The 23,768-nt window shown below is 33.2% G+C and overlaps 1 protein-coding gene and 1 long non-coding RNA gene across 6 annotated transcripts in view; one reads left to right on the top strand and one right to left on the bottom strand.

Moving 5' to 3' along the window:
* The window catches only part of LOC128188374 (uncharacterized), a 19,691-nt gene extending 6,394 nt beyond the window's left edge, over positions 1-13,297 (bottom strand). Inside the window, exons 1-2 of the long non-coding RNA XR_008244149.1 lie at positions 13,174-13,297; positions 980-1,010 (exon numbers count right to left, since the gene is read on the bottom strand). This is a non-coding gene — a long non-coding RNA (uncharacterized LOC128188374). The remainder of the gene's footprint in view (positions 1-979; positions 1,011-13,173) is intronic.
* LOC128188372 (E3 ubiquitin-protein ligase Midline-1-like) lies at positions 5,360-23,768 on the top strand. Of its 5 annotated transcripts, XM_052859378.1 has the most exons (10): positions 5,360-5,377; positions 12,339-12,463; positions 16,915-17,670; positions 17,768-17,863; positions 17,965-18,195; positions 18,906-18,928; positions 19,058-19,185; positions 19,632-19,783; positions 19,947-20,157; positions 21,386-23,768. In XM_052859378.1, exons 2-10 carry the CDS (start codon positions 12,377-12,379, stop codon positions 21,670-21,672), a joined length of 1,971 nt encoding a protein of 656 aa, XP_052715338.1. In that variant the 5' UTR covers positions 5,360-5,377; positions 12,339-12,376; the 3' UTR covers positions 21,673-23,768. The 5 variants fall into 5 exon arrangements, with proteins under 5 accessions (XP_052715338.1, XP_052715339.1, XP_052715340.1 ...); XM_052859379.1 differs by lacking the exons at positions 5,360-5,377; positions 12,339-12,463 and adding an exon at positions 13,398-13,486; XM_052859380.1 differs by lacking the exons at positions 5,360-5,377; positions 12,339-12,463 and adding an exon at positions 14,534-14,715.

Genomic DNA, 23,768 nt, shown 5'->3' with positions numbered 1-23,768 from the left:
CGTACAAGTGTATCGGAAGTAATAATTGTAGTGAACGGGGACATCGTTTGCGTGTAGATTTGCGTTATGAAATTGTAAAAACATGCATCCATAGGATTGCTTCTCGTTTTTAAATGGTTGATTAGTGGGTGCAGCTTTACGTTAAATGTCTTTTAATAATCATTTGAAGGTACAATTCAATTAAACCAGTCACCATTTTCGTAAATAGAAGAAAAGAAATGTAGATTAATGTAGAGCGTATTTGTTTCTAATAAAAAATAATTTTATAAATCATTTATTAACCTTGTTGATTCCAAGTTGATTGAAAGAAATGTAATATAATTAAAAATGTTTATTTTTTGTTTTTCGAAAGAATCACATTTTAAATTCATAGAACAAACTTAAGTCCCTTTACAACTCTTAATTAATACTTTACTCATAAAAATAAATTTCAGTATACGTTAGATTATCTCAAGAAAGTGTACTAATACAAAGGTTTGGTATGATATTTTGATAACGTGGCTATATTGTGGGCACGGCTGTTAATATGGAGTACAAGTACAAATCAAATATCAAGTCAAATCAAATACCAACATGGGCAATGGGCCAAAAACAAAAAACTTGCCCAAAAACATATGCATATACAACACTAAGCTACACATACCAAATTGAAGCTCATATTCAAAGATCAAAGTTCAAACAAAACTCAAGTTCAAAGTTCACGTTTAGCACAGATTCAAGTTCAAGATGTAGAAAGGATTTACCCTTGGATACAAAGCTTGGTAATATATACTAGCAAATTGCCTTTTTTCAGCATTTTTTTCTTCAGTGTGAAAGCATAACAGCCGTATTAGGCGTTTTTAGCTCACAACAAATTCGGGAAGTTCAACATGCATAAAACATTGGTCCTGTGAGGTGCAGAGGTCAGAGATCAAAGCTAGCTAAATTTCCGCTTTTATGTCAGTATGCTACATCAGCGTGAAAAACGTTACAGCCATACCTTCAGAGATCGTTGGTACCCAGAACAGCAGCTGAAATAGGAAAAAAAGAAGCCGAAAAATATATTCTTAAGGGGTTGAGTGATTTCATTTTTAGCTATGATATCTTTTTTAAACACCCAAACATTTTACAACCTCATTCAATGAGTCGCTTGATGAAAAGGAGACTAATTTAAGTGGAATGATAATTATACAATTACTCCGGTTCGATAATGATGGTTTACCAATGAAAAGCTTAAAACACAAGCCTACAGATCAGTTTCATAAAAACTGGGAAACAATCTGGAATAAATCTTCAAAATGTGTTATAATATCAGTTGTTCACTAATTTAGACCTATGATGCCAACCGTATGTTAATTGTAATTTAAGTAATTATATGAAACAAGTTTTACCTAGATCTCGAACTTCAAAACATAAATTACCTATTGAAACTGATAGATGGAATGAGATTGACAGAAGTAACAGGTTATGTGGTCTATGTAAAGGAGACATTGGAGATGAATTTTACTTTATTTTGTGTTGCACCGTGTTGAAAAAACGAAAGAGAAAAGTATATGCCATGCCAAAATTTAATCATTTTATACCAAATATTGTTAAATTTAACAAGCTTTTTTCCTCAAACAATATGAGTTTATTAAGGTTTGTAGGTTTGTAATATTCTCCATGATGTAAACTACAACCAAAGAGAAAAATAAACTGTTCAACTGTGAATAATGTACTTCTCGGGTAGCTAAATTATCGTATTGACCTAAAAACTCAATAATTATTTTATTCTATGATTCAGAGACAAATTGATTCAGGCATATCAAATTGAGCGTTATCAAGTAAGTATTTCAGTTTGAAGCCATAGCTATTTTTGACCAATGAAGAAAAAAATCAAATGTTATATTGACCTAGATCACGTGCAGGTGAATATGATTAACATTCTTTTTTTTTCTAGATAAATGAGAAGGCAGATCTAGATAATGACTTGCATTAAATCGGGGATGACGCTGCACACATTATTCGATAGATACATGTACATCAAATACAAAAGGAATTTTAATGTGATGTTAATGAAAATACAAAAACAACTTACTGTAAACCAAATTGTTTACTTCTCGCTTTTCCAATAACCTTCCAGCTAGATGTCCGTATAATGTCAGTCACGTCTGGTCCATACAAACCTCATATATATTATTTTGGGATGTAAGGGAATAAATGATTACTCTTCGACTAAATGATCGAGAAACACTATTCGGTAACACAACTGTACTCATAACCATATTCCTGATAAAAAATTAAACTGTTGGCAATTTCCAATTTGAATTACAAGAATTGTCCTAACTTGTAAAATTGAAATAATACTATATAAAACCTATTATTTTACGTTATAATATGATCAAATTGCCGTTATTTACTTAAAACCTATCTCAAATAAAACACTTATAAACATGGTTCTTCATTCAGAACTCTTTTCTGTGGAGAGAGGGGTACTCCTTGTAACTTTAGTTTCTCTATTGAATTGCTTTTTTTACTTCCATTTATACGTGGTTATAAAAAAATCGAACCCCCCCCCCCCCCCCCGATGATACGTGTCTGTGCAGTGTTTAATATTCTCAAGTACAACGACTTACATTCAGAAGATTAATACAGTTAAATAATTTTTTCAATAAATATTTAATAAGTTCTTTTATATAGACAGATATTAAAAAAACAATTCTTCAAAGAATTAATTTAGCAATTTAAATTTTTGTTGTAGATGATATGGTGGGTCTTGATAAAAAAAAAAACAATTTAACATATTTGTAAGTACAGTAATCATTTAATAAACATTATACCTTGCAAATGAATGGATAAGTCTGGATAAACAATACACAATTTGACAAATAATGAATGTAAACCCACTAAACTAATAAATTTACAATGCGTCATTTCTTCGTAGAAAACATTGTTACACAAACCACGACCAATAAGTATGATCCTCTCCCATCTGGCATTGGTGGAACGAGACAAGGCCATTAAAGTATTGATCAATGCATAAACAACGTCAGAAATGGCTTTTGATAAAACATTTTAATATCCAATCACAGTCTACATAAATATGTTGTTGTTTACTGCAGTCAAAATGCGTAGCGTTTACAATACAAAAAGGATGAACGGAATACAGGACGCTTGCAAAATACATGCAATAATTGCAAAATTGTAATGAAAAGAAAATGGACTTCAAAACGTAAACAAACATAGCCTTTTGGCTTTCCAAATGAAATATTACAATTTACACAACAGAATAACCTTTTGTCAGAGTTACATTGTACGCAAGTAGCGGAAGGCTAAAAACTTTCTCTAATGCGTTATCTGCTGTTAGAGCAACGAGTTTGGCTCACCCGAATGCTAAAGTTAGCTTTTCTGATAAATGTCCGTTGTCTATCTGTCGTCGTCAACTATTTACATTTTCATCATCTTAGGATCTTCTTCTTTAAAAACAAGATAAATATAGAGTGTCTTAAATACAATTTAGTCTGAGGGCTGAAATAAAAATCGAAAATACTTTCCATAGCGGATGTTGAGTTTTTTTCTTAGAAAGATATAGAAAATCAAAGTACTGAAGAACTGACGGGAGTTGATTTTGGGGATGTTTCAATGATATGTTATTTTGCATAACAAGTACATGTAGTTTCTAATTTGTATTTGAATTACGCACATTTTTATAATATGAATTTTTGAACTTTTTCGACAAGAATGTCGAGAACCCCCCATATGAATCATGTTAAATAATATTTAGAGTAAAATTAATTAAATCAAACTATGTATCAGTAATACAAAATATTTCTCAAAAATTGTATGGATCCAAGCAATATTGAACTTTAGTCTCGTCCAACCAAACGCTCGGCTGACACCGTAAATCTCCGACAAGCATTTACGGAGACAGCCGAGCGTCCAGTTGAACGAGACTATATTGAACTCTGGCGTAGGAATACATACGACTACAAAAAATATTTAAATTGTTCGTACCATTTAAAATCTGACTATTTTCAAAGTATTTATAAATAAGTTTCCTTGAAAAACAATGCTTTAGCATACATTACATCGAATTCATCAATCATTTTCAAGAACTAAGTCTTGTCAGCAGCGACGATTTGTGCTGAGGTCCAAACACTGTTTCACTTTCGGTTTGTCTGAGTAACTGCATAGGAGAGTTGATTAAAATCAACTCCCAAAAATCTTACAAAATCTTCTTCTCAAAAGAATTTGGTCAGAAAAACTGTTATTTGTATGAAAGCCTCCCCTGGTAGAGTTTATATCGACCCCGGGGTAAGTATTGGGCAAAAATGTGGGGTCAAATATTCACATAGTAATATATACAGAAAAAATTACTCAGAAACCATTTGCCAAAAAATAACTTGTGTGGAAGCTTTCTCAATTAGAGTACATACACGTTTGTTCAAATTATGATACCCAGTCTTGGGGTTGGGCAACAATGTGGGTCGCATATTCATATAGGAATATAGAGAAAAAATGTTTAAATTCAAAATCATCTTCTAAAAAACCATTTGGCCAGAAAAGCTAAAACTTAATTATAATAAAACATCATCCTCGGGTAGTATAGATTCAAGTTTACTTAAAAAATAATCCCCAGGGGTTGGTTCGGTCCTTAATAGGGGTGAGGGGATTGAATTTTAAAAACCGTTTTCTCAAAAAATATTTTGCCAGAAAGGCTTAAACTTCTGCAGCATCACCAGGTAACGTAAATTTAAGTTCGTTCAAATTAACATGACCAGGGGTAGGGTAGGGTCACATTGGAAGAGATTATAAAAGAGCTTAATATATATATTACAAGTATGGGTATGGTGTTAATCTGTCTGTCATGCTGCGGGTGTGTACTCACGAAGCGTAATTTGAATTAAGTTATACAACCCTACTCAGGAACAATCATTCTATTTAAAATGTTAATATGCAATCATACCTGTGTTTTAACAAACAATTCATTCAATCGAAAGAAAAGAAAACAGAAAGAAAAACACAAGAAAATTAAATAAATACATTTTCATGATCTAAAAAAAGGATAACAGTTTGATAATAAATTGTTATACAGTATCAAGATCTAAACTATCAATAGCAGCACAAAGTGTATCTTAGAAATTATTCTGTGTTGTATAAAACACTAATATGCTAATGTGTTCGTCCATATCTCTCCAAAGAAACAAAAATCTGTCTCGACAATTTTTCCCGCCGAGGTTAAGCATATCGCAAGAATATGTATTGACTTTTAAGATCCCGCAACATAATACGGCTTAAGAGATTAGTATTGAGATGAATCAAAAATCGTTGTGTTTTACGACATGTATTTGCAGAGCTAGAGAGGTGTCAAATTTTTCACAGTTCGTGCCTGACGGATTTCATTACTTAATTTTAAAAGGTATGTCTAATTTATTATTTATTCAAAAAATACAAAAAAACGTGTGTCACTTTTCTATGAATACCGGTATATCAATTTGAGTTATGTCTCCTTTTGATTAAAAACCCGAGAAAAAACAAATCTAATTATGAAAATCAAATTATATAATAATTTGTTCATGCACAAGTATTCACGTAACAAGTATCAACGTTTTGAAGATCATGTGAACTATTAAATACATTAAAAAAGACCAACTTCTAAAACTTTACTCTATATTCAGCTTTCATAATTTGTTGAAAAACCCTTGAATCATAAGAAAACTATCAGATAAAAAACACCTTTCAAGGCCTGCATGTATATTGTATAAGGTATTAATTTCCAAACTGTCTGATTTGATTTCACTCACACACACATACACACAAACAGATATATGTGATTTGAGTTGAACATATTTTACTGACTTATGATGCCAAAAGTATTTGACAAAAGTTCCAAAATCTTAGTGAGTCCTCTCCTTGTTGTACATAACATTCAAAACAGTTATAGTACACTTAACGAAATAGAAATAAATCACTAGTTTTAAATGCTGTAATACTGTGCAAATCTAGATTAGAATTAGGATGGATAATAAAGTTATGCAAATACATTTAAAAACTTAGATAAATCTTCCACACTTTTGTATAAATGTATGAACTTCTTTAAATATTTTTGACATTTTCGTCATATGATAAAGTTTTGTCAACCCAAAGTATCAAATATACAAATGATATTAAAAAAAGTTCAACGATAAAAGATTATACATTAATGATTGTCTTAATAATGAATACTTTTTACAAACGAACAACAAGTGATATGCAACTTCTGAACTTCCAGATGAACACATTGGGGTGGCTATTATATCATATCGATTAAGATCATAACTGAGAACACCATTATGTCTTAAGAATTCTGATATAAATATAATGCTAATACATCCAATTTAAAAAAAAATATTAATGTGTCCTACAATATGCCTCCTATGAACTTATTAGAAAAATAGAATGATATATCATAAAATCAATATTGAAAACGTCATATATTTTTACAGTAAAAAAAATGAGCCATTCTAAGCTCAACCGTGATTTACACTACTATAAAAACATTGGCAAAAATTTTTAAAAAAGATTAATGTCAACCTGCAAGAATTTTATTAGATATTATTCTTATGTCTATATCATTAACAGCTTCCGGATTTTTGTCTCCTCATACCATAATTTTTATAATGTTTTGGTCACATTATTTATTCAGGAAGAAAAGAGAATTCAAAAGTTTCAGAATATATATAATTTGGATGACACATACTGTTTGAATTTTTCTGAATTTGATGACAACCCTCATATTTTATTTTCCTTGAGAAAGTTTTATTAAAATCATATGTTTTTCAAATGCAACTTGCAGACCAAATGATAATCATGTCATTACCTCCGAAATAAACCGTTGAAAGTTATCTAATATCTGGCAAAATAATACCAACAAGCGATTATTAATATATAAAAAAACTAGATATTTAAAAAATCCAAATCCTTTAGGTAAATATTACCAATCCTATGTTTGAAATCAAATATGTTTTACAGAAATAAAGATGAATAAAACGTAGTTGCGGATCTAGAGTCGCTCTACAAGAAAATTTGGGTTAAATGTAAAACGCTATGGGACTCCTGTCGATATTACTATGGTTCATAGTACGATACTATTATATTTAGCGTGTACGATATTTGGCGGAAATTAGTTTTTGAACAAGTTGGCGTAGATTTGAATTAGTGTATTCCTGAACGTGACTATTCTTTTACATATATGTATAGCATTTAACGATGCACTTGATTTAGCGGAAGCTGCATTCCGCCAAAAGCGCTAAATAGAATACACAGCCAAATGTAATACGTTTACAGCCACCAAATATGAGTACCTCTATTTCTAACGGATATTGATTGTAATTCATAGCTCTGACTGTAGTAACTAACAGAAGCGAAATCTACCTAAAACATTCACGGACTGAACGAAATAGTAATGATGATGTCACTCAAATTCAAAATTAACGCTCTAAACCTAGTCGCAACACTGTTAGGTAATATTTTTGAGAAAGAGAATGATAATAAAATTTTACTTTATTTTATTGTTTATTTCGAGAGTAAGTACGTCAAAAACTTAATTTTCTTTTTACCGTAGAGCAGGGTCTGTATCTAGATAAATCGGAAACATACTAAGTCCTTGAAAGGATTTAGCATAAATATTTAATTTCTACTACTGTGTTCATAAAATCTTTATGCTATTAAAGCTTGATATTTTGTTTTTAGTTTGGGATTCTTACCCATAATCCGACTTTGATGAATGAAAAACACTTATTCAAAAATGCAAAATAATGGTAAAAAGAGACCTTTATGTCTTTAATGACCTATCTTTTTTATATTCAGTTTTATTCATAATGCAGGTAACATGTATAGTTTAATTTTCTCTCATCATAATGCTCAGAGAATTAGATTCTTTAAAATTTGGCGGCAATAGGTTATCTGAGTGACTCAAGTGATCTAAAAAAAAAATATATACATACGTCTATAGTTGTGCCCATCCCCCAATTCTAATTAAAAAGACTACAACCCTTGACCGATGGGCAGTGAATTTCACAGTTTAAGAGCAGCCCCAACGATTGCACCATAAAACATATTACCATAAGACAGTTATCATATGCAGGCACGTAGCCTCGTTTTTGAAAGTGGGGGACCAGACTCAGCAAAAATCTTGACAAGCAAAATTTCCCAAAACCTTCAACACCCTAATCCGGGGGGGGGGGGGGGGGCTCAACTCCATGATAATTCAATTTTTATATGTAAATTTAAAAAAATTAGTTGCTGTGAGAGAAAGTGGGGGGGGGGGGGGGAGGGGCAGCCCCCCCTGCCCCTCCCCCCCTCTCCGATGCTACGTGCCTGATATGTTTTTATCCTGCTAGATAATATCACATGTTATGCCTCAAACAGCTATTTTTGACAAAGGATATCGTTGAATATTTGCAGCTGAAACCATAACATAAACGAAGCAAAAACGGTGAAGTCACAGATGCATCTGAACGTCGGATAAGTGCACGAGGTTAATATTACGCATTTACCGACTTCCCGTAAGCTTTGATTTGCTTGGTTACCTTTATAATTTCTATCAGTCAATGCAAGGGAGAAATGCAGGATGAAATTATACAGAAATTTCTTTTAATGTCACTTCTTTTTTAAATAATTTCTTTTCAAATACTATACTAGATAAGTACATGTACAATGTACTACGTCCCAAAATACCTTGATTCACATTTTGCTTACTAATGTAGGCATAGGTCTGCCACCATTTGTCAGATAATTATGTCCACTTGTCAGATGATTACATGACTTGTCAGATATTTATGTCAAATTGTCAAATCTTTATGTTGACTTGCCAGAAAATAATCATACTGACTAGAGCCTCATTATTTTGATGTTTATGGTGACAGTTCTGACACCACTTGTCAGATAATTATGTCGATCTTGATGTCGATTTGTCAGATCTTCGATATTGACTAGTCACAAAATTATGTCAGATCTTTATGTCGACTTGTCACTTATTCACGTGCATAAGAATTCAACACTAATTCCAAGCCGAATGTTTGCCATTCAGTTGAAATAATATTTTCTGCTAAGTCGACATTTGGATCTGGCAAATCGACATAATCGTCTTTTAAGTGGACATCATTATTTGACAAATTGACATTATTATCTTAAAATTAGACACAATTATTTATTAAGGCAACATAACATCTGACAAGTCAACATTTTTATCTGACAAGTCGACTAACTAATATTAATGACATTTTTCTTCAAACTTGTAGCCATTTTGTTTTTTCTGTAAGATAATTATGTAAACTTGTTAGATCTTTATGCAGACTTGTCAAATAACTATGTGAACTTGTCAAATAATGATGAAATAAAGATGATTATGTCGACTTGTCAGATCTTGATATCGACTTGTCAGAAAATATTCTGTCAACTGGATGGCACAAATTGGGCGTGGAAAGGTTTAAGTGTTGAATTTTTAAACACGTGGATAAGTGACAAGTCAACACCAAGACCTGTCAAGTCAACATAATCATCTGACAGGTGGCGACAGAACTTTGCCACCAGACTTATTACTCATTTTTCATAAATATCTCGGGGTTTAAACGATGTTCATTCAAAAGCATGACAAATTTGCAAGATTTCCCATTTGAAACGTCCTCTAGCTTATCAGGTTTCAATACACGGTTAGCTAAAATTAAAGGAATTTTCGGGGATTACATGTATGACAATCCCGGGTGATAACACTAAAAAAAATTGTGCGAGGAATTCTGAGTATCTTCCAAATAGAAAAAAAGATGTCAACATTTACTATTATGAATCTTCGTAAAAACCCATTTTCGTTCCTGTGAATTATTCCAAATGAAAAATGATAATATGATAATGTGTCGATGAAGTTATCTTGCAAACTTTTGACAGGAAATAACGGTTACATGTATGTGCATATCTAAATTGAAATCATTCGGCTCTGGTGAGCTATAAACCAAATAAAACAAACTGAAAACACTTGGGATGTTGTACAAGACAACTGAAAAAAATAATAATAAAAAATTGTACAGTCACGTTTAATAAACCATCCTGTGTCTGTTATATATAGGCTTACAACACTTTTATTCAGTGTAAAAATTTGCTTTTGAAAGAACGTCATAATGTAAGACTTCATGACTACTGTTCTTGAAAAAAACAACAACACGTTTTCTGAAACGTGAACTTAACCGTAGGAATACTGCTCATTATTACTACATTAGCGATCTAAATTACTTGATTGGCGCCAAAAAAGGTGTTATTTAGAAAACTTTTCTAGAAACTCGGATTTAAGCTTTGCACTCTGATGTGTGCTGATATAGTGATTTGAGTGTCTGAGTGATGAATTTTAATACTGCTTTGATATAAATCCAAAACAAGCTTATCTTTTAAAAAGATTGGTGAGCTAGCGCCGTAACCATCCTAAAACACAGAAGCAGATTTTTAAAATATTGGTTTAAATTTCTGAATCGATTAATTCACAATAAGAGCGCACAGTGGTGTACCGGAATTGTGCTGGAGTGGGTTCTCATTTTAGAATTGTGAATCTAGAGTGGGCTTCACATTGGCAATGACATAGCTCATTGACTGTGCCTTAATCATTATGTTTGAATTTCGAGATGAAAATTTTCAAGAACCATTGGTACTGTTGTGTAGCAATCGTATCTTCTCGGGCCTTTCCGGCAAGCTCGGGAAACATATCCGAGGTTGTTTTCCGAGCTTGAAGGTAGTTAAGATAAAACTAGCTATTTTTTTTATAATATTTAAAATAACTTTGCATTATAAGACCTAAGCTACTGTTAGTTTTTGACATTTTCAATAAAACACGAAACTTCATGTGAAGATGATAAAACGGAATTCAAATGGTACAGTCAATCGCAACTTCTCGGGCCTTTCCGGCAGGCTCGGAAAAACACCTCGAATGTATTACCTAGGCGTCCATGACAACCCCCCTTTTTATAGAACTTGATATAAATACAACACATTTCATGATCTGTTGAGATGTGAGCTATACTTCATTAAAGTAAACGATATACACTTAAGTATAACACAGAAGCGACATACAAGACTGTATAGCCGATACTTATTTTAATGAGAAGCGACTCCATTTTGTATAAAATTCTAACATCCGGTGATGTTAATACATTCGAGGTGTTTTTCCGAGCCTGCCGGAAAGGCCCGAGAAGTTGCGATTGATGGTACAGTTTATCTACAGTAGTACAGTATTCCCAGAATCCCCTACTATGGAGTCGAGCATGCTTATTCCAGTGAAAAAGACTAACGTAGTTGCTAGCGCTCGAGAGCGCTAGCAATAAATGTAGTACATAAGATAAAGCCAGCCGGCCGCTTATGAATTTTGAGTCACACATTTTTTATTGATGTTTCTTAATAAAAGCTTGTATACATGTTCATAAGATGTATCTATGTTTTACATGTATTTACTAGGTTAAACTGAAAGTTTGCCTTTTCACTGTTTTTTTCAATAAAATATAAATAAAAGTCAGTAATAAATCTGGAAGTTTTTTTTTCCATGTATGACTGAGTCTATCGATAGTGTCAAAATTCCCCAAAACGGTATTTGATGGGTTTTTCTTGAGAATTGTGTTCTCTTTTAATAGACAGACATACGGAGAGACAGAACAGAGAGAACACTACTTTCCCACAGACTCCACAAAACAAGTTGGTTTCAAGTTTGAATTTGATGGGTTTTTTTTATAATATATACACATATAAACATTCATCCGCTGTAGATATACACACATCTTACATGTACGCTAGCAATTATTCTGAGGAAAATAAAAATAACTACAAGTTATCTGACATTACAACATAAACTGAATATTAAAGACACAAATCCACGATGACCATTTCTTTTCATAGCCTTTTTTAGTAAACAGTTTCAATATTATACACATTATTATATATTATTGTAATATATTTGTAAATATGACATTAACATTGCAAAATATAACTTTGTCTTTTCTCGACTATTAAAAATATCTTTCTTTGACAAAGCAGAATCCAAGAAGAAGAAGAAGAAGAATCTATTTCTTGATTACCTAATAGTACACGAAATAACGAACGTCATTTTCTTGCCGAATTTATAGAGTACATGTATATAGTGTGACAAACTTGCTCAAAGCCTCAATATTGGTGGAAATTAATGGTCCCTGTGTCAGGGGTTGTGGCCCAGAGGAGTAGTCTCGACTCCAAAATGAAAGTCTAGGAGCTATGGGACTCAAATGACCGTCAAGGCCTGTGGGCCTCCTGTTTTATTTATTTTATTCCAATGATAAAAACCATGCCAATTATTTCAAAGATTCGTGTATTTATATTTTCTCTTTTGACAGTAATAATCCAAATGAGAAAGGACCACAGATGATTAGAAATGTCTAAAAAGAAGGCATTTAGTAATGGGAGCAGTACTCGGGCAAACAATGTAACAAACCTAAGACCAAGATATCCCGCCAAAAAGGTACTCTTTACATTGATTTCGATAGGACGTATCATCTATTTCTTGCATCAAAACAAGTTCAAAATGATTTCAAGCTAAATATTGATTGCGTAGACCCAGCGTAAAATTTATGAATAGACAAATCTGGTTGATTTCCATGAGCTATATCGAAAAGCCCAACAACGAGATTCAGTTATAAATCTTAATTAGAAAATAGTTAACATTGCTGTTTGAAACAACTGAAAAGTCCAAGGTTTTGTTACAGTGGTATTACATTTAGCCATATTGTCTGTAGACAAATAAATATACGACGGTACAATGCACATGTAGTCAATATCAGTTTTAAAGTTATAAAAAATGCAACTTCTGGTAACGCACTCGTAAAGTGCACGGATCTCATGAGTGGCCCGAAGGGGGGGGGGGGTGTCTCTGGTAAATTTAAATTTCGTAAATTTACATAGTGAAATACCGAAAACATGCCTTGTACTCTATTTCCCCTGCTTAACATATACATGCAATATATATATCCCTCGGACCTCCCTTCCCCGGGAAAATTTTTCTGCATCCGCGCATGCACGCAGTTTTATTTTTGGAGCATGAATTTTGCACTTTCGAGTATAAAAATAAAACATGTAAGTCATATGATTATAATAACTATTTCTTAGAAAGATGGCCACTGTTGAAACATTAATTCACAGAGTCAACACATTCAATCAGACTGATTCAAGTACCTGTCATGTGGAGAATTCTGACAATGTATTCGCTGAAAGCATTTCATTCTCAATTTGTCTCTAATCTGTAAACATGGGTCCCTGGATAAAGACATTTACACAGCTCCGGACAGTTTGTATAAACAATGTATCCATTACGGGATAATGGAGGGACTAATACCCCTCAATATTACAACAAGGGCTTTAAGCATTAGCCCAAAAGCAATCAATATGAGGTCTACACGTAAGTTTTATTGAGTTTATACACGAGGTTGTTTTGTGTTTAATCTAAAAGAATTATTTGAAAATGATGAGACACTGTTCAGTTAACTGGGTAAGTTTTTTGCTATTTCCATATATTTTACAATCATGATCAGAACAAATATTCTATACATATGTTTTGTGCCATGAGATAAAAAAAATCCTAACTTGTTATTATTTGTTTTTGTCAATGTGACCATCTAAATACTGTACATCCTATTGAAATGAAAAAATTAATTTTTCCCCAATATTAGACTCATTGTCAGTAAAACACTTCGAATGAGTGTGATTTTACGTGAGCATGTTCTACGTCCGTCTGTCTGTCTGGTTGAATCTTTTGCTTTACATTTTATACAGGTGTATTTATTTTAAAAGTAGGTGTCTAAATTGTGGTTCACGAGACCATAACTGCATTACAATGTATACTATTATCCTTCATAAGCATTATTAGCCGAGCGGTGATAAATTATTGATAAATTGATGGCTCAAAATTCCCTCAGAAACGAAGGATGGGACGTTGAAAGGAAAAAGACATTAAAATAGAAATCGATCAGATAAATGGTCTATATTTAATTGAGTAATCAATGTTTATGCCGAGATGAATTCGCACTTATATCCAGAAGATTGAAATCAATGAATGGCATATTGTGTGAAATTTAAAGTAAATGGAATATTTGATTTTGGGGACCTATTGGAACGTTTAATATTTAATCTTCTTGGCTGTTTAGTTATTTAAAAGAAACATAATGGGTAGCCGGGTCCTGGTTGTTTTCTATTGTCGTATGCGACGTGCCTTGCATTTTGATGTATTCGTTACCTGGGGTTTGTAGTGTTAAATGAACCGAACTTAATACCATAAACCTCCATACAGTTCTCCAAATAAAGAGTTGCCGTGGGAAAAATTCTGCAAATGCTGCATATTCCAGAAACCAAACAAAACTGTGCCAATGATCACAGGAAATATCTTGCGTATAAATAATATATATTCATTTGTTTTAAAATGTCTGCAGTTCAATAGATTTAAAGCTCTCAGCTTTGTGAAGAACAATGAACTCGACATGGCTCCTTGATCCCTTTTACTTAATCGATAGAAAACACAATGACATTGAATTTAAACTTTCACCTGTACGCGAAATTAACGAGATTTTGCACGTACTCGGAAGAGAGGGAAAGGCTTGGATGCAAAATATTTGGGTTAAAATATATTCAGGGGAATTTAATTATTTTATTATCAAATCTTTCGGGATGTAATAAGAGGATTTGCTCCCCTTTATTGAGACGGGCAACTAAGAAATGATTGAGGTAGGAGTTTAATTTTTTGTTGACTCAAGGATTGCTTATCAGCACTTATTGTGAAGAAACTAATAGCTGTCAAATCCGGAATTCTGTCCAAGTAAGACTTATTGTGTCTAAGATGTCAATCTATTGCCCAAAGTTAGGTAGCGGTTTATGTATGCGGTAACGAATTCATGCACATGCACTTCTATCTGTTTACATGTTGCATCAAATTAACGGATATGACGAGTCGATGTGTTTGAAGTCAAGCTGTGCATTTCAATAGATTTCTTTGAAGAAAGACGCAAAGTCGATACACATCTGCAGCTCAATATGGACTTCTAAGGATTTTGACTTTATTCTCGACGTTTGATAGGGACCAAGTTCTAACGTATCACAACCATTTCAAACAAACGGGAGAAAAAAGCGTGTGCTTATACATATTTTTTTGAAAAGTGAATGTTTATTTTTAAAAGACGTATCGTAAAATTTGTAAGGAATTAAGCATGCAAATTTAAATATACCAGGTCTGTGAACGTTTCCTTCGCACAATACGAACGTCAGCAGTTAATCATTTCTATAGTAGTCGTAATGATAAACTTTATTACCTACTCGTTCAGATTTTAAAAGAAGTTTGCTTTACAGTAAGCCGCTCTCCTATCAAACCCCCTGCCTTATCTAGAGAGCTTTTGTACCTTTATTTGTCCTTCCAAGCGACTTCTTAATTCGTGGTGCGGGAAAAACTTACTGTTTTATGGAAAGAGCAGGATCTTGGCTACACTTATCGACAGTATTCACTCTCGGATTGTAATTCTTTGTATGCAGGTAGGGGCCTGATTTGCAGATTTTATACATGAAGTATGTGTAAGCATGAAAAAAAAACCGTGTGTTAGTCTTAAAATATTTTCCTCCTTATTGAATTTATATTAAAGCATGTAAATCAAGTACATGTATGTTCTGAAAATCAGTTATCGCTAATAACTCTTGCATTAAATACTTCTTTAATGAATATTCTTTAATTGGGAGTCATAAAACACAAACATTTTTAAAAACATCACTGTAGACGAGAATGGTTTTAAAGAGAATTGTTTTAGAGATTTTTTTTTCATGAACTTGTATACGTTTCAAATATATGATTGTGGAAAAGTTTATACATGAATTTAAGTATGTTCTTTGTAACCTGCTGACTCGACCAGTGTAAAAACCAAATAAAAGCATAGAAGAAGTTTTGCCATCGTAATAAGATTAATCCACGCGTCCTTTGATGAAAAATCTCTCTCTGAAGTAGATTAAAGAATTATACCCTACCCAGGCAAGAGGGGTTCATAAGATTGAATACGTGTGGATAGAATGGCGACTGGAACTTCTCAATACTGGGAATGTCAATTGTGATTTTGTATTCTGTATTATAATTCAAATTTTACTAAATAGATATAGGCCCCTAAAACGTATACCCGAAGATTTATTCAACTTTGGTGTCGGCATATCGATTGAATTATTTACAGGAGAATGTATTTGAAAAGGAAAGCAATCGCTAAGATTGTTCAACTTTTGTTAGGTCTGTCTGTATTCTACTCGTAAAGTAAACACATCTTTTTTTATTCAAGAATTCTTATAAATGTAGACATTGAATAAATTCAAACAGCATCATCCTACACATGCAAATGGCAGTATTGATCGCAAAGTTTGTATACCAGAGCACTCTCACAAAGAAAAAAGTTTATTGAGAAAACTTTTTAAATTATTGATTTTTAGGTGTTGTGTTGCATCAGATGATTGCTGCACAAACAAGAATTTAAGATGCCGCGAGACACGCAGTGTAGTCTGATAACAAGCATTATTTGAACTTCTCTTCAACGAATTTTGTATGTCTTAATGATAAAACTGAGTAGAGTCCGGTTAGTGTTCAACTAGATGGAACTAAGGTGTTTAATGGATCGATATTTACTCACAGGAAAACATTACTCAATATGTTTTGTGTTCCTTGTCAGGCGTAGATGACTAATTACAGTAATATGTGAAAGTTTCAATCAGGTTACTGTAGACAAAATTGAATTCAATTAATGGATTTTTATTTAATATCAACCATTCTGTACCTTTACTTGTCGTTGATAAGACATTCTTGACTTGTTGGGTGAATTAGTGGTTGAAAATACTGTTCTAATACATGTAGGTCTTCAGCGAAATGGAATGAAATGTGACTAATTATCTATGCAATACTTGTAGGAGTTCGGAGATGCATTCCTATTCAGTCCAGTGAGCGTTATAGCAACGAACGGGAACCACGCGTTTGAACACGTTCGTGCAGCTCCTGCAAAAAGCCCCGTAAAAGCTCAGATGGAAGTGGATAGTGACCTTCAGTGTCCAATCTGCTTGGAACTGTTTTCCTATCCTATCATCCTACCCTGTTCACATGTGTTGTGTAGATCTCCGTGTGCAGAGCACCTGTTTGATTTTAACTTCATTCGGTGTCCGGTGTGTCGGGATAACTGCTACGTAAGTGGAGGAATAGGTAGTTTACCAAGGGTCATCGCTTTGGAAAACATCATTGAACGTTACAAAGCGGACAGAACCTCGCGGGAAAATACCAATGATCGAAACAAAAGCGCAGACTCTTCTTTCCTAGATGCGTCTCTCTCTAGTCAGTCAGATGTCGAGAAGGATTCTTCGATCCTTTGCAACCTTTGTAATTCTGTGTCAAAGAAAAAAGCCAAAAAATCTTGCCTTGATTGCAACGTATCCTACTGCTCCAACTGCCTACTCCTAACCCACCAGAAGAAGGATCCATTCAACACTCACGAGCTGGTGTCGCCACGAGATGATGTTAGTCATTCAGTCACTGGTCTATGCTCTAAGCATTCCGACCAGTTGTCTTTGTTTTGCAAAGATTGCGGCGTTCCCACCTGCACCCTGTGTAAAGATTCTAGTCTCCATAAAGACCACTTCATGATTACCATCGAAAGCGCCTATACCGATATTAAGGTTTGTGCTAGTGCACACATGTAGCAGCAAGTTATCTTTGTTGAAGTCAAACCACAATTGATTTCTTTAATTAATTTAATGATTGATCTAATTACAGGCTTCGATTGACAAAAATCTTCAAAAGTTAGGCGTCAGTCAAGAGAAAGTTACATCATCCTTACAACACCAGAGAGATAATTTAAAAGAAATGCAAGTAAGTAATTAACGAATAGCGAATATTCTTGCGACAGAAAAAAAAGTTTTAGTCATTTTTACGGGATGGCATGCTAAATCTTCAATTTTGATTTAATTTAGCAAAAGATAGATAGAAAACGGAGCGAAATCAATGCGCAATGTGATCAGCTTTTGGCCGAGATTGAGAACAAGAGAAGCTTCTTTCTGGCGGACCTGGAGTATGAAGAACGCATCAGACAGAATGAGCAGGAGGAATTGATCAAAGTAATGGAGCGGATCCTTGGCTCCTCACAAGCGTTGTATAGTTACACGTCGGAGGTGCTGAACGAAGATGTCAGTGAATTTCTGGAGGTACATGTAATTCCCCTTTTCTAAAAATTCAATTAAAAGGCAGAATGTTCCCCTTAATATAAGAAAGCCTTCTAAGGTAAATGTACAGTAATATTGCATGATAAAGACAAACATATTTTTAAACAAAGACATTTTACTATCCTTCTTTTTTATTGTTTGGTCATAGCCAGTGTTCATTGATTTCATTTCGAAATATCGGATTAACTGTATAAATGACATAAATTGTCGGTATATAATATTTTCAGTTAAAATTTGGTGATACATTTTTAAGTAATGTAAACATTTAGTTTTACAAACAAGTTCGTTTGCTGAAATTTACAAGTCATACTGTACAAAGCACGATTATTAAGCTTTCTTTAGTATAAGTCATGAAATAAACTAAACGCCAATAAAATCACAACTTCAAGAGTTGTGTATGATTTAAAATTCAGTGTTGTGCGACTTTACAATATATCAAGTACATTCATTTATGATTCACCAAAGAGTCGGTCGCCGGCAGGCCGACATCATCTTAAATTAAAAAGAAACAAGCATGAATGAGAGGGCTATAAAATCTTTAATGTCAACTGTTTCTAGTTTACAAGTGTTTGATGGACAAACACATTGTGGTTACTTGATTGTGTGCCTTGTAAAACATTGTAAATATGATTTATCAAAATATGTAGACAATGCGACTTGATGTTCTCTAAAATTGTTTTCCTTTCTTCCAGGTGGCGAATACTTTAAGCGAAAAGTAAGTGTCTTATAAATAGTAATCCGAATGGTCTATAGTGTTAAACTACAGTGTAAAAGGATTACCATATTTCCGACATTTTACAGTTTTGGCTTTAAAATATCCCTGACGTTATTTTTTCTCTCACAGATTAGTAAAAGCTACCGCCGATTGTGAGACGGCTCAGTTTCAGCCCTCAGATTGTGACGTACTGCCGGGCAAGCTTGTAGACTTCAGAAAGGAAAGGAATGTCATCAGAGAAATGAATTATTTACTTGGTACACAATTATTTCTCCTATTACAAAAAACTACTTATCTACAAAATGTACAAATTATCAAGAATTGATAGTAATTTCAAACATTTTTGATTCAATTAAAGCAATATGAGCTGCAATTTTCAAGTTGAATTTGTTTTTCACGAAAATGTTATTTTCTACTAAAATGATAAAAAATATCATGTTTTTAAAATTTCTATAGCCATATTTTTGTGGAAAAAGCATTTAAGAGGCCTTAATTGGAGCAAAAATGAATTATTGTCGTCCTGTACAAAAATTGATTTGCTATATATTCCTTAGAAGAGAAATCTTTCTTTTGATAAAAATTAATGATGTTTTCAAATCTTATTTATCATAAAAGTTTAAGTTACTTGCAGTCTTATTGTACTAGCAGGTATTTTCAGCAAAATAAAATTCTAAAAATTACAGCTCATATTGCCCTTCTTTAGCCCCCGAAACACCGAGTATTGACGTCACACGCTGTTCCCGGAGCGAAGACACGGTCGTTTTAGTGCTGTCCCCTCCTAGAAATCTTCATGACGTCATAGACCAGTATGAAATTCACTATTGTTCAGAGGAGCAGAAAAGTCTTGAAATCGAGGTACATACTTAATGTACACTTGTATCATTACAAAAACCGAACCAGTACATGTGTATTCTGAAAGGACATCTGTCTATATATGTCTATAATGTGGCCTGTTTTTAAATTAAATTGTTGACAGTCAGTCATCTATATATAATTACTGGTTCATTAACTTTTTTAGGATACATTGATAGTAAAAAATGTTCCAGAGGACAGGCTCCTTGGGAAAATCGTGCCGAACTGTTCTGGAGTGGTCGTTGTGCTAGTGGAGAACCTGTGCAAGTCTACAACGTACTATTTCTGTGTCAGTGCCAGCAACCAATCGGGGAGAAGCGCCAACTCTGAAGTAGTCCAGTGTACCACACTTCTACCGGGAGAAAGTGTTATACCAGGTGTGTTATCAGAAATTTGATCTCTTTCGAAGTAAAATCCATTTGTTTTGCATTTGCTTTTCTAAATTTTTGCGCCAATATCCTTTTTGATGAGGTCAATACATGGTGTTATAGACCAGATGAGAGTATATTGACCAAGGACGAAGTTCGAGGCTGATATACTCTTATCAGGTCTATAAAACCATGTATTGACTGATATTAAAGGGCTATAACTATTTTTAATTATAATAAACCAACAAAAAATTATTCTCCTCGTCAAAAGTAAAAAAGTAAAGTATTTGATTCAAAATGTATATTACAGGGGTTGATTTTGCTATTGTGACTTCACAATGTCGCACATGTCAACACTATTTTTTGTCATGAAAATCTATTTTAGTACTGTAACAGTAAGGTTAATTTTTTTAAATTTTAGTAAAGTATGGTTTATAATAGAATTTATAACATGGCCATGTGATAGCAGTCGACCAATCATATGCTTGGGAAAAATACGTAATTACACTTAAAATTGTATGTAAATAGTGTTTGTTGTTCTTACTAATCTACTAATGGGGTAGGATTGGGTCTTTAGGGAATTAGGGGGAGGGATAGAATTTTCACATACTAGGAATAAATGGAAAAAAAATCTTTTAAAACCTTTTTCTTAAAACCAATAGGCCAGAAAAGCTGTTACTTCTGTGGAAACATATGAACAATTGTGTAAGATCTTCTTGAAAACTGTTGCAGTGATAAATATGTGATATGACTATGAAATAATCCATTGGAATAAAAGGGATCAATGTTTAACATAAGAATATATAAAGAACAAATTAAAAACCTTTTTATACGGGACCTACTATTAATCATTGACCAGATACTTTGTATATGATTTCATAAAGCTGTTTTATTATGTTGTTGCTCAGATGTGTGATGTACGTAGCCGATGAGCTTCTTGATCTGTATTCTTTAGGAAACTGTCTTTTAGGAATTATTATTTTCCATTAGTCATTATTTTGAAGGTATCAGGTAAGACACAATGAAAAAATAATCTGACCTGGTATATTAAAAAAAATACCGTAATGACACATTGGGTGTTTAGAACTTTGTGCCATAGACGAGTGCAAAATGTAAAAAGCATGCACAATGAGATGGTACAAATAGGGTAAAACCAAAAAAGACTACAATGCGTTTATCACGAATCCGTGTGTTATGGATTCATATAAAATAAAATATTGTTTGTATTAATTTGCAGCACCTGTCATTGTGGAAAGTCTCTGTCGACCTTTCGCGACTTCGGTACAGATCTATAGCTCAAGTCCACAAGATGTCGCTGCTGAACAACACATATCCCATTTCTTGCTGTATCGTCCCCGCGGTCAGAGTCGGGCCTGGAAGACGCTATCGTTGTATGGAAGACAAGACCACCGAGTGTTTGGTTTGATAGCCAGTACAGACTATGAATTTGTCATCCTTGGTTGCAACCAGAGAGGTGAATGCCAAGTGTCAAACAGAGTGGTCATTCACACTGAACAATCTTAATTCATTTTTAATCAAAGATCATATGACTATTTAGTATGCTATTTATTTAGTATCAGATTTTATTTAAAGGTAACTGTCAAATTGCGACAGTTTGCACACCAAGAGTACATGTATTTATTAACGTTTTCTCAGCTGAGCACTGCGTAGACTGTGATATTGAACATACTGTTATGTTGTTAAGTCAGTATTCAACAGTGAATCGAGTTTATTGTGATGTTAAATTTATTGTTGACAGAGTTATCGGATATTTTGCTAGTTCTGGTATCTATTTTTGTTGATTTGCTTTTACATTGTGTTTATTTTGTTGAAGCCAAGGACCGACAAGTCCTTTCCACACGATGCTCTAAAAGGCGTTATTTGCTAGTCAGATTGTGGTGTATGTCTCCAAGGTTGCCATAAAGTGCGTTAATACACTATAGTTGAAATAAATAAACAAAACAAACACTTTCAAGAAGAACAGAAAAAGAATGACCTAACCTTACGTATTTAAGAGAGGTTCCGTATTGTAAATATTGTAATTGTTGATAAGTTTCCTGTTCCCCAGAATACAGATAGACGTGTAATACTACTTCAATAAAGTTAGTATAAACCTCAATTTGATTTTTAAAAGATTATCAACAAAAAACCTCTCATCAAGTGAATCTATGTTTTAGTTTTTATGGAATTTGTAATGACGTCAGAAGATAATTGCCCAACACTAGCTCCTCTGTACAACATCAGTTCACGCGCACACAAACATTGCTTTACATCTCACTTGGTCATGAACGTGTGATTCACAGTATTGAATTTCGTCACATCAGCTGCTGAAATTAGATTAAATTATAAAGCGATTTCAAACTTTGTTTATTTTTATTTAAGTCATGTGAGATGACAGAGCTCTATCTACAACAGTCTTCAGTAGACGTTCATGTACTCTATGCAAATGATTAAAACCGAACAAATGCTATTCAATAATGTTGTGACTAGTCATAACACCAAATTTTATTTTTAAATAAACATTTTTGGGAAAACAGCACTTTATTTAATTTTGCTAGGAGTGTCAAAAGTAATCGTGCGGGATCGAATCTTTTCGTTGCATTTTTCGAACGGTAGTCAATATTGGAACACATCCTTGGAACAGGATTTTATATTAATTATATATTTTAATTTTCTCTCATTATTTACATTCTCCTGCGTTGACCATCAATTATACAACTGTATGTAGGCAAAGGGGCAAACTTTATTTCATTCATTTCAACCAATCTCCAAATTGCTTTCAAATCGACAATCCCGATGTTCTTACCGTTAATTGAACCCGATATAAAATCCAACCTTGTCGATATAATAAAAATTACATAATCAAACGTGGATTGGGGTGTTTTGGGACATCTGTCGATATTAATGTGGATTAAAGTACATTATAATAAGTTGCAATTTACGGGCGCACAAAAACTTGCGCTAGTTTAGCACAAAGACCATGCATTAAATTAAGCAAGAAAAATATGAATCAAATCTGAGGATCAGGATTTTTTCCTCAATGCTCACATAACTAATATGTGAGTTATATATTTCCTTTTTATACCAAAAACCCTGAAAATTCCCATCATAATGATGTATAAGCTTTAAGCGTGGATGATTCTTTTTGAGATTGCTTCTGCCTTGGGTGGGAGGGGGAAGTTCATGGTATAAAAACATAAAAACTCAAATTTATATCACTTGAAAGTTCAAACGCTGGTTTACTAATTAAAACAACATGACCGAAAGTGTCACATGAAAGCATCTCTGTTTGTCTGTTCGTTTGGTTATATCTTTAACAAACTATATTGCGTAATTAATCTGAAAGAAAAGACTTCAACTTAAGTACACATTGCAGCTTGTAAATTTAAAAATTGAAATAATTTAAAATCTATAACCAGATTGCTACAGTTAAGTTCAGAAATCTTCAATTCAAAACATTTAATGTAACACATAATTATGCAAATTAATTTGTAAACCATGGCAGGATTTTTAAATTAAGTTACTGTAAACATGTAATACAGATGTAGCTTAATTGCTTCAACAAAGCTTCCAAAAATTTAACTGTCAACATTGTATTGTAATAAAATAGTTCTTTCATG

Source organism: Crassostrea angulata, chromosome 6, assembly GCF_025612915.1.
Source record: "Crassostrea angulata isolate pt1a10 chromosome 6, ASM2561291v2, whole genome shotgun sequence".
Lineage (NCBI taxonomy): Eukaryota > Metazoa > Mollusca > Bivalvia > Ostreida > Ostreidae > Magallana > Magallana angulata.
The sequence above is the reverse complement of the archived record's forward strand: the minus strand, read 5'-3'. Positions and strand labels throughout refer to the sequence as shown.